Source organism: Lygodium microphyllum, chromosome 18, assembly GCF_053477565.2.
Source record: "Lygodium microphyllum isolate KBCC chromosome 18, Lygodium_microphyllum_v1.1.10, whole genome shotgun sequence".
In the NCBI taxonomy this organism is placed as follows: domain Eukaryota; kingdom Viridiplantae; phylum Streptophyta; class Polypodiopsida; order Schizaeales; family Lygodiaceae; genus Lygodium; species Lygodium microphyllum.
The window spans coordinates 11,606,916-11,619,278 of NC_141152.1; the positions used below are offsets into that span (position 1 = coordinate 11,606,916).

The following is a 12,363-nucleotide window of genomic DNA, read 5'->3' on the forward strand; positions in this document are numbered from 1 at the left end:
TAACCAAAATTAACTATGAATTAATATTAATGATTAATTATTTAACTATATAACTATTAAAACGATGGGAGGCACGAGGCCGTTGGGGGGGGGGAGGGGGGCGGCGGCGTGGATGGGATCGATACTAAGGACAATCGGGCGGCAAGGCGAGGCGAGACCAAGTGGGGCACGGTGATGTGGAAGACGGGGCGCGGCGGGGTAGGAGCCGTGGGGGGAGTAGGTGTCGGACCGTGTCGGGGGGGCCATGAGGCTTTGTCGGGCGGGGGCCACGAGGCAAGGTGGGTGTCGGGCTGTGTCGGGGGGGAGGCGAACATGACGACCAGGGGGTGGGGGAGGCAACGCGCGCGCGAGAGAGAGAGAGAGAGAGAGAGAGAGAGAGAGAGAGAGAGAGAGAGAGAGAGAGAGAGAGAGAGAGAGAGAGAGAGAGAGAGAGAGAGAGAGAGAGAGAGAGAGAGAGCATCTGCGACCTGCAAAAACCTGCTCCAAGCTCCCCTCGATAAAAAATGGTCAAAAGATTGATAAAAAATGGTCCCCTCTAATCATGAGAGAGAGATGACGTGGGGCATTAAAGCCACCTCAACCCCTCAACCATGCATGCAATTCGAATTTAAATGGAGGCTTGGAAAGAACAATAGGCTGGGGAAAAATGGAGGTTTGGGAGATAACCGAACCTCCAGCCAAAATAAGAAAGAAAATAGATTAATAAAACATGGATGTGGTATGATATTTTGACCTTTGCAAAGTAAGTTTGCACTCATTAAATAAAGCCTCCATGAAAGCCCAAAAAGGAATCCTCACTAACCATCATGATGAGTCTTTCAAGTCATATTTATTTTGACATTTTCACTTCTTGGGAGAAAGAAGAGATGCCGATATCAAAATGGCGTGGGTTTACTAGCACGTAGCACACCAATGCTTTAAAAATATAAAAAACGTACGCCACTCTCAAAATAGAAACGGGATTATCAAAGCACACAAACACCGGTTCTTTGATCGTCGACAATGGGGGCGGCTTATCAGGTGCCCATGGAGCTTCATGCCCACAACCGAGCCAAGCTGCTCTCTGCTCTGAGGCACCACCTCGAGTCTCAGAAGCGCCCCTTGACAGCCGTTGTCCTTCTGCAAGTAAGTCGTAAAAGCTGGAAAAATCGGTCTGAATTCTTGAATTATGTATCTACATTTCAATTGAAAGCTGGGGAAAATTCGGTCTAAATATTTGAATGATGTATTTATGTTGTAGAAGACGACGAATTAAATAATATAATCTATATTGCAGAAGATGAACCTTTCAATTATCCTGAAATTAATTCCCCCCCTTCACACTTGCAGCAAAAAGTTTCTGATGTTCCCACAAATGAAAATGTACTTCCTGAAATCCGTCCATCTGGAACGTTCACCCGATAAATTTTCACTAAAGTTCTTCGGCTTCAAAAGCTGGAAAAGTCGGTCTAAACTCGTGAAATACGAATTTATATGGAAGAACATGATAAATGAAATGTAGTTTATGTTGTAAAAGATGGTAAATTAAGCTTAGACTGTTCATGTGCTGAAGTCTAGATTTGAATCCTCAGAAATTAAATCATGCATTTATGGTAAAATAAATTCAAACAGTTCAATTGTTCCAGTCTAGATTTGAATTCTTACAAACAAAGTTACGTATTTATACTGTAGAAAATGGTGAATCAAATTCAAACTGTGCAATTGTTCAAGTCTAGATTTGAATTCCCTTATATTCCTTCACAAGGGTAGCTGATTTCCAAGGTGCTCTGCTTTATCTAGGGTGGTGAAGAGCAACGTAGATATTGTACAGATGGCGTCGTCTTGTTCAGGTGATTGCATGTTCATCTTGTTTTTTCTCTTTGTAACACAAGAAGTTTTTGGACATTTTTCCATGTGGGAAAATGGGTAGTTTTCCCTATGGTGTTCAACAGCATGAGGTTCTATGCAAGAGGCACTGCATAGGGTGACTGTGGCACCTAGTTAGGTATGCAGTCCCTCCCTTGCAAAAGCTCATGATGTTGTCATGACAATGTGGGAACTACATTGGGAAATTGTCTAAAACTTATTGTGTGGATTCAAATTATAGCATGCTTGCACATTATTCCATTTAGCACTAAAATGGGATCAATATTTTTTCATTTATATTTGTATCTAGCACAACTATTTCTTGATTTATATATATGACAACTGCATTACAAACTGGACTTTACATTAAAAGAAGTAATAAAAACATCGTTGGGTAGATCGGACATTCTTGGAATTCTAGATGAAGAGAACGATTTTGTAGGAAGTAGGTGTATATCCACATCCTATTCTGCAACCTATTGCAAAGTTCTTATTTAAAGAAGTTAGCATCTCCAATTTTATGGCAGATGTTATGAGGAGGAATGATATATACAGTATGTTGCAGAGAAATTGTTACAAGCTCTATAGTGGGTTTTCCTTTGGCAACATGGATATTCATCAATTCACACTATTGCTATGGTCTTTGGGTTGGCTCTTGGACTATTGTGAGATACCTTGGTTGTCATGTGGAGACTGACATCTAAGTTGAAGCAGCAAAAAACTCATTTCTTGAGTATCAAAAGAAAGCTGTTTATATTTGAGTAAAATGAAGCTTTCCTCGACATTGGAAGGAGTGGTAGTATGGTAGTAGGATGAAGCTTTCCTCTTGTTTCATGTTCTTCTTCATATCCTTGTTTCTCATGTTTATATAGTATGGTCTCTGTGACCTAGCTTTGGTATTCAAGCTTTTACGGGAAGTGCTTTCCCCTTTTGATGGATGCAGTTTTGATTGCTAGTTCTTGTTTCGATTGTCCTTGGTGAGACCTATGTGGTGCTAGGTTTGATGATCATATTATGCTACTAAGTTTAGTGTTTAGCTTATGGATAGTTGGATGTGGGTTTAGCTTGGAGTTGTGGGTGTTGAGTTGTTTTTGGTGGTTATGATTGGTACATTTATGATGTTGGATCATGTGAGTCCACTGTGGCCAATTGTGTTGGGAACACTTTTTTGTCCACCTAGATATTTTTTTCTGCACTTAGGTTTTTCTAGATATACACCCAAATGCTTCTCTCTTTCTTGCCTTTTGGCCCAGATACCATGTGGTGGCTCTATTCGCTTCTCCTAGCAATGCCCTCAGTTTGGTGTAGGGGCTTTCCTTGTGTCAGCCTTGTTCATCATTAGTCTGAGTTCTTCCTTACCTTCATCTTTTCTCTTCAGAGTTGCTGTTTTGTATTTGGGTGTTCCCTCTTCCACTTCCATTTTGTTATGGTATCATTGCCATTCCTTGCAATAAATATGGGGACTGGTTGCAGCCATTTGGTTTCCAGCCTGCACATTGCTGCACCAGCCCTTGGAGGTTATTGCCACAGCCTTGTGCCATCATTAGTAACCTGCCTGACATTTTTATGTATCATTGCCATTCCTTAAGATGGAGATGGGGACTGTTGCAGCCATCTGTGTTTTCAGCCTGCACATTGCTGTGCCTGCCCCTGGAGCTCATTTCCACAGCCTTCTGCCATCATCAGCAACCTGCTACCTGCCTGGCATTTTCCTGTAGCTGACTGTAGCAGCTGCTTTTCACTTTGCTCCAGCTTTGTATCAGCCAAACACCCTCTATTAGCCATGTTTTGCAGTGACACTTTCTCATGCTAGGGGTTTTGTTAGTCTTGCTACTGAGTGTGTCAGATTCTTTGCTATTTTTGATAGGATGAGGTGTGAGAGTGTGCAACCGTCAACGGAAAGAGGAAAGTGAACATAGAGAGGAGACAAAGAGAGAACACAGGAGAGAGAGGGAACAATGTGATTGCAATGGCTGAAGGTACAAGGCTGCAATAGTCAGCCCCAATAGACAGCTCTATGTGTTAGTGTGGGATGGTTGCAGGGGGATGAGAGAATGAGGAGGGCTGGCTGATCATGAAGGATCAATGATGGATAATGGATAATGAAAGTGGGAGGATAGGCCACCTATAAACAGGCAAAAAAGAGGGAAAACCCTAAATGTGGTCAAACCCCTAAAAAATAGCCAAAAGTGTACAAAAGGAAATGCACTAATGTGCCCTCCATCTAAAGTGCCTAAAACACATAAAATGACAGGCAAATATAATGTCAGAGCTCCTAATATCCTCATTTGACTTAGACTAAGGCTTGCAAGCAGGAGATGACCACACAAGACACATGTGAGTGCTAACACCCACTCTCAGATCTTGGATGTGGCAGAAGGTCAAAGGAGATGCGGATCCAAGGGTGGCAAGAAGAGTACCCATGCTGATGTAGTCTATTGATGAAGAAAGCCAGCCAAGGAGCAAGACCCTCTCCATATAAACATTCGATCAAACGGAAAGCTACCAAAGGGCAATGAAAACGGAGAGGCCTTAAATGGATCACTCCAGAAAGCTCCAGGCGGGGATGGGTGAGCCAAGCCTCTAACCCAACTATGAGATGATAGTGAGGAACTATCGAAGGTGCCATAAGTTGCATAGAAATAATAGGGACCAAGGGTCAAGTGGCTGGGAATGGTGGCTTTAGGATGAAGAAAAGGGGTAGCCGCATAAAAGAAAGACCCAAAGTAGACTGGAAACCTTGAAGAAACTCCTCACACGATTCTAGGAAGCCCCCTCTGAAATAGAAAGGGCTAGGAAATCCATAATCGCATCACCAATATCATCCCCCTTTGAAAGGGATGGGAGGTACGAGGGAACCACCAGAGGAGATGGTGGGGGATTGGATGGAACCTGTAAAGAAAGATGCCTTGGAGGGCCTTGCACAATGGAAGGGGAATAGAGTATTTATAACCTCCTCTGGTCAACCTGTCATAAAAGTGGCTGTGATAGGAGAATCCCCAACAAAGATGGCTGCCTTGGTGAAGACAATGTGGGTCTTGAGTCTAGGAAGGCCATAAATTGAGAGGAGAGGCAAGCCCAAGCTAGGAACATATAAGGCCTTAGAAATGGAGCTTGATGGACGGTCAAATAATAGAGGCAAGGTGCCAACACCACTAATAGACACCGAAGAAATGTCACAAGCAGTTATGATACCCTTTGACAGACGGAGAACTTGTAACAAATAACCTTGGGGAGTCATAGGACTCAATGTACCACTGTCAAAGAGCTAAGGCTGCTCAGAAGTTGAGACAATTGAAGAAGGCTCCTCCACTTGATAAATGTGTAGAAACACTGACTTAGTGGAAATAGGGGTGACGAAGTAGAGGTAGTCAAAGGTTTCGCTGTAGATCTACCCTTTGCTCCTGGACAAAGGTGAGGGTATATCCTCCAACACTTCTCCTCGGGATGTGATGTCTTCCTACAATGAGGACATGTGGGATATCCTTTACGCTTCCCCATAAAAGTTGTATCAGAGTCGAAACATAACTCCAACTTCTTCTTCTTTCCTTTTTTTTGCTTGGCTGGTTGTGTACCTGTAGATAAAGTGGCATAAGCACGGCCATGTACACGAGCTTTGCAAGAATCTAGCTCACTATGACACGTATCATGCTCAAGTACCAATGGAACTAGTTTCTCCCAAGTGAGTCTCTCGGCTAGAAGTGAGAAGTCGGTGAGGGAGGATGTGAGAGAAGTGTCATAGTTAGGTCCTCCAAAGAAATATTTGTACCAAGGAATGAAAGCTTATCTTGAATCTCCTCCATCTTGTGGATGTGATTCCTCATCGCCGTAGGGGAATCTGCAACGATAGAAAGCTGTCGTAGCTTCAACTTAAGAGATACGCGATGTCCAAATGTCTGGATCTGGAAGAGAGATGCTTCTCTCCTCCAAATCTTTGTAGCGGTGTGAATGCTGAGCTAAAACACGCTTATAGCTGATTAGCATTTTTAAACAGTCCCAAGACACGCTTAATTAATGAAAAATGCAAATTTGGTGCGCGGTTGGAGAGAGTTTTAATGGTCCCCCAAAACCCTAATTTTTGAGGCACTCTTCAACATCTATAAATAGACAGGGTGCCTACCATTCAGCCTCATCCTTTTGTGCAGGTTTCTCACTCTACCGTACAGATTTCAGCCATTAGCCACCTAGCATTTGCTGTCCAACCATCACCGATTGTGGCCCATCACTATCTAGCCCTAGGCGGCTTGTTTTCAGCCATCGCCCTGCTGTTTGGAGGTGTAACTAGCCTTCCTTCTGTAGATGGGTGGTCAATCCTTGATTATAACTTAATTACAGCAGAAAATAATTAATGCAAATCTGAAAATACAAATTTACCTACTGATCTTGGACAATGCACACCCGATTGGCCCCAAAATTGGTGCCCCTTTTGGTATTTCTTTGGCTTTATTGAAGAAGAAGTTGATTTACAATGGGATTCTCCCGATCCCCTTCGCAATCCAAACTCCCCTTGCTGTCCAAAGTGACCAGCAAGTCTTCAATCTATTATGCCTCTTGATTCGGGTACTTATTTGGCCTTCACCCCCTTCATAGACGATGGAAATGCCCCAAATTCAATGGCTGGCTAATCCTCCACTTGAATTTAACTGAAATTCACCTTTAGCCTTGTTGAATCCAAGTCTTGGAGCTTCCAATTTTTGGCACGCTTCCCAAGGGTGTGGCTAAACCCTAATTTCAGCTGTAAATTAGGGTTTACAGGAGAGAAATGTGCAATTTCTCAGCCTCCAAGAGTCCAAATGCTGAGATCTTCGAAGCAAAGCTATGAAATGGCTAGGAGGTGAGAGAGAAAGCTGTAGAGAGAGAAAATGCAAAGTTTTGTCGTGAAGAATGACTGAAAATTAGTCAATGCAGCTGTTGCCCTGCCATAACATCTTATAGATGCAAAGAACTAAAGAAAATCAGTCATTTACAACACCCAGTAGATGCTGTCACCTACTGTTGATTGGCCTTCCTTGCCCTTGATTGCCTCAGAAGGTCCTCCAATGGTCGCAAATCAGGCCAGTAGCATCTCCTTCCTCTCTCTTGCAGGCTGAATATACTAAAAATGCCTCTCTTCAGTCTCTAAAGACGTTTTTCAGTCTTTCTTGGGCATTTTTGACAAGTGGCAGCCTTTTCAAATGTTTTTTTCAACATTATCCATAATTAAATATTAATTTTCAGTCTTTAAATACTGAAAATTAATCTAATAATTATTTCGGTGGCCTGAAAAATAATCTGACTGGCCAATAATTAAATTGGCTAGGTAACTTCCATTCCCGAGTGTCTTTGCATCATCTTTGACCATCAGATTGGTGTTAGATACCATTAAACGCCACTTCTCTAGTGTCACCAACTGACACTTATGGCCAAATGAATGACCTAGGCCAACAACTGGCACCAGATACCACCAAGTACTTGTGGGGCATAACTTATAGTAACTTTTGCCTTTGACATCTTGTGATTTCTTCGGGTCCCGGGCTCGTAAATTTACTTTAACTCCAGTTGCACCTCACATGTGCATCATTTACTTAATCATGTGATTAAAAATTAATCCACATGTTAAGTAAGGTTTCAAAAATACATGTCCTCATGACAGGAGATCTCCATTTGCTACATCATCATAGCATTTGATTAGCTTGCATTTTCAGCATTTGGTGCTAGGTGATACGTTGTTGCCATCGCTCCTACCGGGCGATTGTTGCAATACCTGCTTTTTTGCTCTCTAGTAGGCCGTCTACATCAGCACACACCTGTCTTGTTGTCGCCTGACAGTTCTCTGTCTCAACACTCTCTCATCTTCGACTGGTGGTTACTACACTTGGGATTCATCTTCAGTCGATGTCACTCTTTGACACTGCATTGCTCTGCCTTTGGGCATTCTGTACACTCTTACATTCATTTACAACATTCATTCATTTCAGAGTTTCTTCTCTCTATGTTTATCTCTGTGTTTGAGTTTTGATCCTGAACCACATGATTCCCCATATCATACATGTCGGCTATAGATGTCCTTAAATAAAGTACTTGCAAGAAAACAAAAGATGTTGCCACTGGAATAAAGGTGACCTATAAGAGGTGTCCTCAAGATAAACGGGGTCCATCAGGCCACGGTACGGAAGAAGATTGACTAGGACAAGGTAGATGGGGAGTATCTAATGCCAAAGGGAACACACAATGATGAGTAGAGAAAGGGAGCAATAAATGTAAAGGAAAATAGGTCTTCAACCTGTAATTGCAGCCAATCTAGGGGGTGATTATATACTAGGAGGGCTCGGAAATGGTGTACTTGCAATAAACGCAAATATGCCTTGATGTTGCCCTACTATGGAGGCTGCCTCGCACCAAAAAGAAGTCGCCTTGGTCAAAAAAGATCAGCCAGTTTGAAACACAATGGAGAAAGGATGCTGTCCATTTATAATAGGCCACCAACAGAGAACACTGCCGCTTAGCTGAGAAGAGTTGCCGCCTAGTCTTAAAGGCTACCGCCTAGCAGCAAAATGTAGATCTAGGGGGGTGTTGCCTGCTGAAAATGCAGGCAATGCAGAGCCTATTTCGGTAGCGAGTGTAATCGGGGCTGTCTGCACAAAAACATAGGTGATAGGGCTTGATTTTGTAGCACATGTGCTAGGGGACTGCCTGCAGAAAATGCAGGTCTGTTTTGGTGTCACCCAGCCAATAGAATGGTCGCCCAACCAATTTGATGTTGCCCGGGTGTAGCAATGGTGCCGCCCAGCCTGGTAGAGCCCGCTTAGGAGCAAGATGCAAATTTGCTTTGGTAAACTCAGCCTAAAAAATTGCTGGAAACAGGCCACCCTGCCCTGTTTGAGTTCAAGTGCAAGGTTTGCAGCACATCGGGATGATGCGTGGCAAGTTTTGTCATGGATAGCACGCTCCTCTTCAAGATCTCGGGCTCCCATGTGTGGCTCTGGTACCATGTCAAAGTGTGCAACAGGAGGAGGAAAGTGAACACGGAGAGGAGACAAAGAGAGAATTAGGAGAGAGAAGGAACAATGTGACTGCAATGGTTGAAGGTACAAGGCTGCAATAGTTATCCCCAATACACAGCTCTACGCATCAATGTGGGTGCTAGACGGTAACAGGAGGATGAGAGAATGTGGGTAACAGGAAGATGGTATGGTCTTCAACAAAGGGGCATGTCCGTTCGTGATTACTCTAACATGTTCCTTAATCTTTCTATGTACATTGAAGGGATTGATGATTTGGCTAAATTAAACAAATATATCTTTGGTCTAGATTCAGCCCTCTCTTTGAAAGTAGGTGCAATGCAGCCCAAGACAATTCATGAAGCCATTTTATATGCTGAAAGGTATGGGCAGAAATATAGAAGAGATTCAATGGGAGTTCAGCCAAAAAGTGCAGTTTATTCATTACCTAATCAGCCTTTAAAGGTTGGTGCACATTTCAGCCAGTAAAGGGATGTTTATAGGCAAGAAAGCAAGGGAACTAGTAACTACAACAGTAATTACAGCAAGTTGCCTACATATCTAATGGTCTATGGATCAAAACCAAGTGGAGGAAATGGTTATAGACCAATGGCTGAAGCAAAACGGAGCTTTGCAAGGGCTGAAAATGCACAAAAGGGATTTCAGAACAGCACTTACATCAAAGTTCTTTCAAATGAACAAATTAGAGACATGAGGGCAAAAGGGTTATGCTTCAAGTGTGGAGAAAAATGGACACAAGACCATAGGTTGAAATGCAAATCCAAAAATAGCAAGCTTAACTTTGTCATCATCGATGAGCCGGATGAGGATGAAAGTGAAGAGGGGAATGTATTTCAGGTAGAAGCAAACCCTATGGTTGAAGAAATGCATAACGAAGATGAAGGAAATAATGATGAATTTTATGATATTGTGGACAGTTTTCCTTTTGATCCGGGTGGTTCTTTATGTGCAATTTCTCATGATGCTTGGACCGGTTGTAAAGGAGAAAACACCCTTAGACTTGAAGGGCCGATCAATGGCAGAAAAATTCATCTTTTGATTGATACAGGCAACACCCATAGCTTCATTAATACCAAATCTTTGCATGGGTTGAGATTGCTTTCTCAACAAATGCAAGTGCTGTTGAAGATTCAAGTTGCTAATGGAGCTTATGAATCAAGTAATGAAGTATGCATACACACTCCTATTACCCTATCTCCTTCATGTGTTATGAAAGTGGACTTGATCACTTTGAAAATGGGTCCCATAGATATTGTCATTGACTGTGATTGGTTGAAAACCATTGGAAAATTTTCTTTGGTTTTGCAAAATATGCTGATGGAATTCCAATGGAATGGACAGCCTATGATATTGAAGGGCATTGGTCAAAAGCAAATGGAACTCATCTCTAGGAAGAAGATGCGTAAAGAAATCAATGCACGGTCATGCATATTCACTCTTTTGGTTGGGAAAGTAAATGAAGAGCAGTCACCAAATAAGCCATCATCTTCTTCAAAGCAAAAGGATCCAAGACTGGAAGAGCTATTGGAAGAATACAAAGATTTATTTCAGCAACTATCATCTTTGCCTCCAAAGAGAGAGGTAGACCACCCTATTGACTTGCTACCCAACACAAAACCCATCAACAAACCTCCCTATCGCTAGTCAAAGTTTGAAAGGGAAGAGGTGGAAAGACAAGTTAAAGAGTTGCTGCAAATGGGTTTAATTCAGCCAAGTCAATCTCCGTTTGCCTCTCCTGTTCTCTTGGTAAAGAAAAAAGATGGATCTTTTCGAATGTGCATTGATTATAGGGAGCTTAACAAGTCCACGGTGAAAAATAGATACCCGATTCCTCGCATTGATGACCTCTTGGATGAGCTCAAAGATGCAAAGGTCTTCACCAAGGTTGATCTTCGTTTGAGTTATCATCAAATTGGAATAAAGGAAGGGGATGAATATAAACCAACCTTTAGGATTGAAAGAGAGTTATATCACTTCTTGGTTATGCCATTTGGGCTTTCGAATGCGCCTGCTACTTTTCAAGCACTTATGAATAAGATATTGCAACCTTTCTTGTTCAAAACAGTCCTTGTATTTTTTGATGATATCCTCATTAATAGTAAATTTAAGGTTGAGCATTTAATGCATGTTTGAGAGGTCTGATATACATTAAGAAGACATACACTCCTTGCCAAAATGTCAAAGTGTTCCTTCATGAAAGATGAAGTGGAATACTTGGGTCACATTGTGGGAGAGAAAGGCATTCGTGTGGATCCTAACAAGGTGAAATGTGTCAGAGAGTGGCCTACTCCTATGAATTCTACTTCCTTGGGCGGTTTCCTTGGATTATCTTTATTCTATAGGAGGTTTATAAAAAATTATGCTCATGTGGCGGCTCCTTTGACCGAGAGACTGAAGAAAGAAGCTTTCTTTTGGGACTCCATAGCCGACAAGAGTTTCAATGTGCTGAAATCTCTATTAGTTTCAGCACCCATTCTTGTATGCTCGGATTTCTCTAAGGAATTCATTATATATGCGGATGCTAGTGGATGAGGAGTTGGGGCTGTTTTGTATCAAGACCATGGAGTTATAGCCTATGAAAGTCGCAAGCTTGATGACAAGGGACGTCAACTACATGTCTATGAACAAGAGATGTTGGCAATTTTGCATGCTATCAAAAAGTGGCATCACTATATATATGGTAGTCATTTTAAGGTAAAGAGCGATTATTGTGTGCTGAAATACTTCCTTTCCCAACACAAATTTATCCCCTAAACAAAGGAGGTGGTTAGCTACTTTTCAAAGCTATGATTTTGAAATATCCTACATGGGTGAAAAAGATAATGTTGTGGCGGATGCTTTATCACGTATGTGGGCATGTTCTTTATCTTCACTTTCAGTCATACATAAGGATTGGATTCATGACATCCAAGAAGAATGTTTGCTTGATGAGTGAGCATCAAAGATGATGAGGAATTTTAGCAAGGAAAAGGAGAAGGGTATCCCAATTTTAATTGGCACAACGATCTTTTATGGTATCATGGTGGAGTCTACTTGATACCACATTCCTCTTTCAAAGACCGTATTTAATATGAGATGTATTCTTCACCTTTAGTGGGTCATCATGGGCTGTTCAAAACATTTGACAACATTCATAAGAGCTTCTATCGGAAGGGCATTTGGCGGGATGTTAAGGATTATGTAATGCAATGTTTTCCGTGTCAACAAAATAAAGGTTTTTCTCTTCTGCCCGGTGGCTTACTTCAGCCACTTCCTATTTCTCAAGGCAAGTAGACTGATATTTCTATGGATTTTATTGTGGGATTGCCTACAACTAAGTATGGGTGGAATAGCATTTATATAGTAGTTAATCAGTTGACTAAATCAGCCCATTTCATCCCTACTAAGGCCCAATTTACAGCAAAGCAAGTGGCTCAACAATTCATGGAATGCATTTTCAAGCTTCATGGTTTGCCTATCGAAGAGTCTTCATGGCAACAAGTATCATATTTGGAAAAATTTCCATGGCTTCAACAAG

The 12,363-nt window shown here is 41.9% G+C and overlaps 1 protein-coding gene across 7 annotated transcripts in view; it reads left to right on the plus strand.

Annotated features, from left to right (window-relative positions):
- Nucleotides 1-867: 867 nt before the first annotated feature.
- The window catches only part of LOC148020585 (Metallopeptidase M24 family protein), a 227,019-nt gene continuing 215,523 nt past the window's right edge, over nt 868-12,363 (plus strand). For 3 of the 7 annotated variants that reach the window (XM_087698367.1, XM_087698368.1, XM_087698369.1), the window contains exons 1-2: nt 869-1,125; nt 1,780-1,829. In XM_087698367.1, coding sequence (XP_087554493.1) covers nt 1,003-1,125; nt 1,780-1,829 — 173 coding nt within the window. In that variant the 5' untranslated portion in view covers nt 869-1,002. Of the gene's footprint in view, nt 1,126-1,779; nt 1,830-12,363 lie in introns of all 7 variants that reach the window. The other 4 variants (XM_087698371.1, XM_087698370.1, XM_087698365.1 and 1 more) reach the window with 2 other exon arrangements.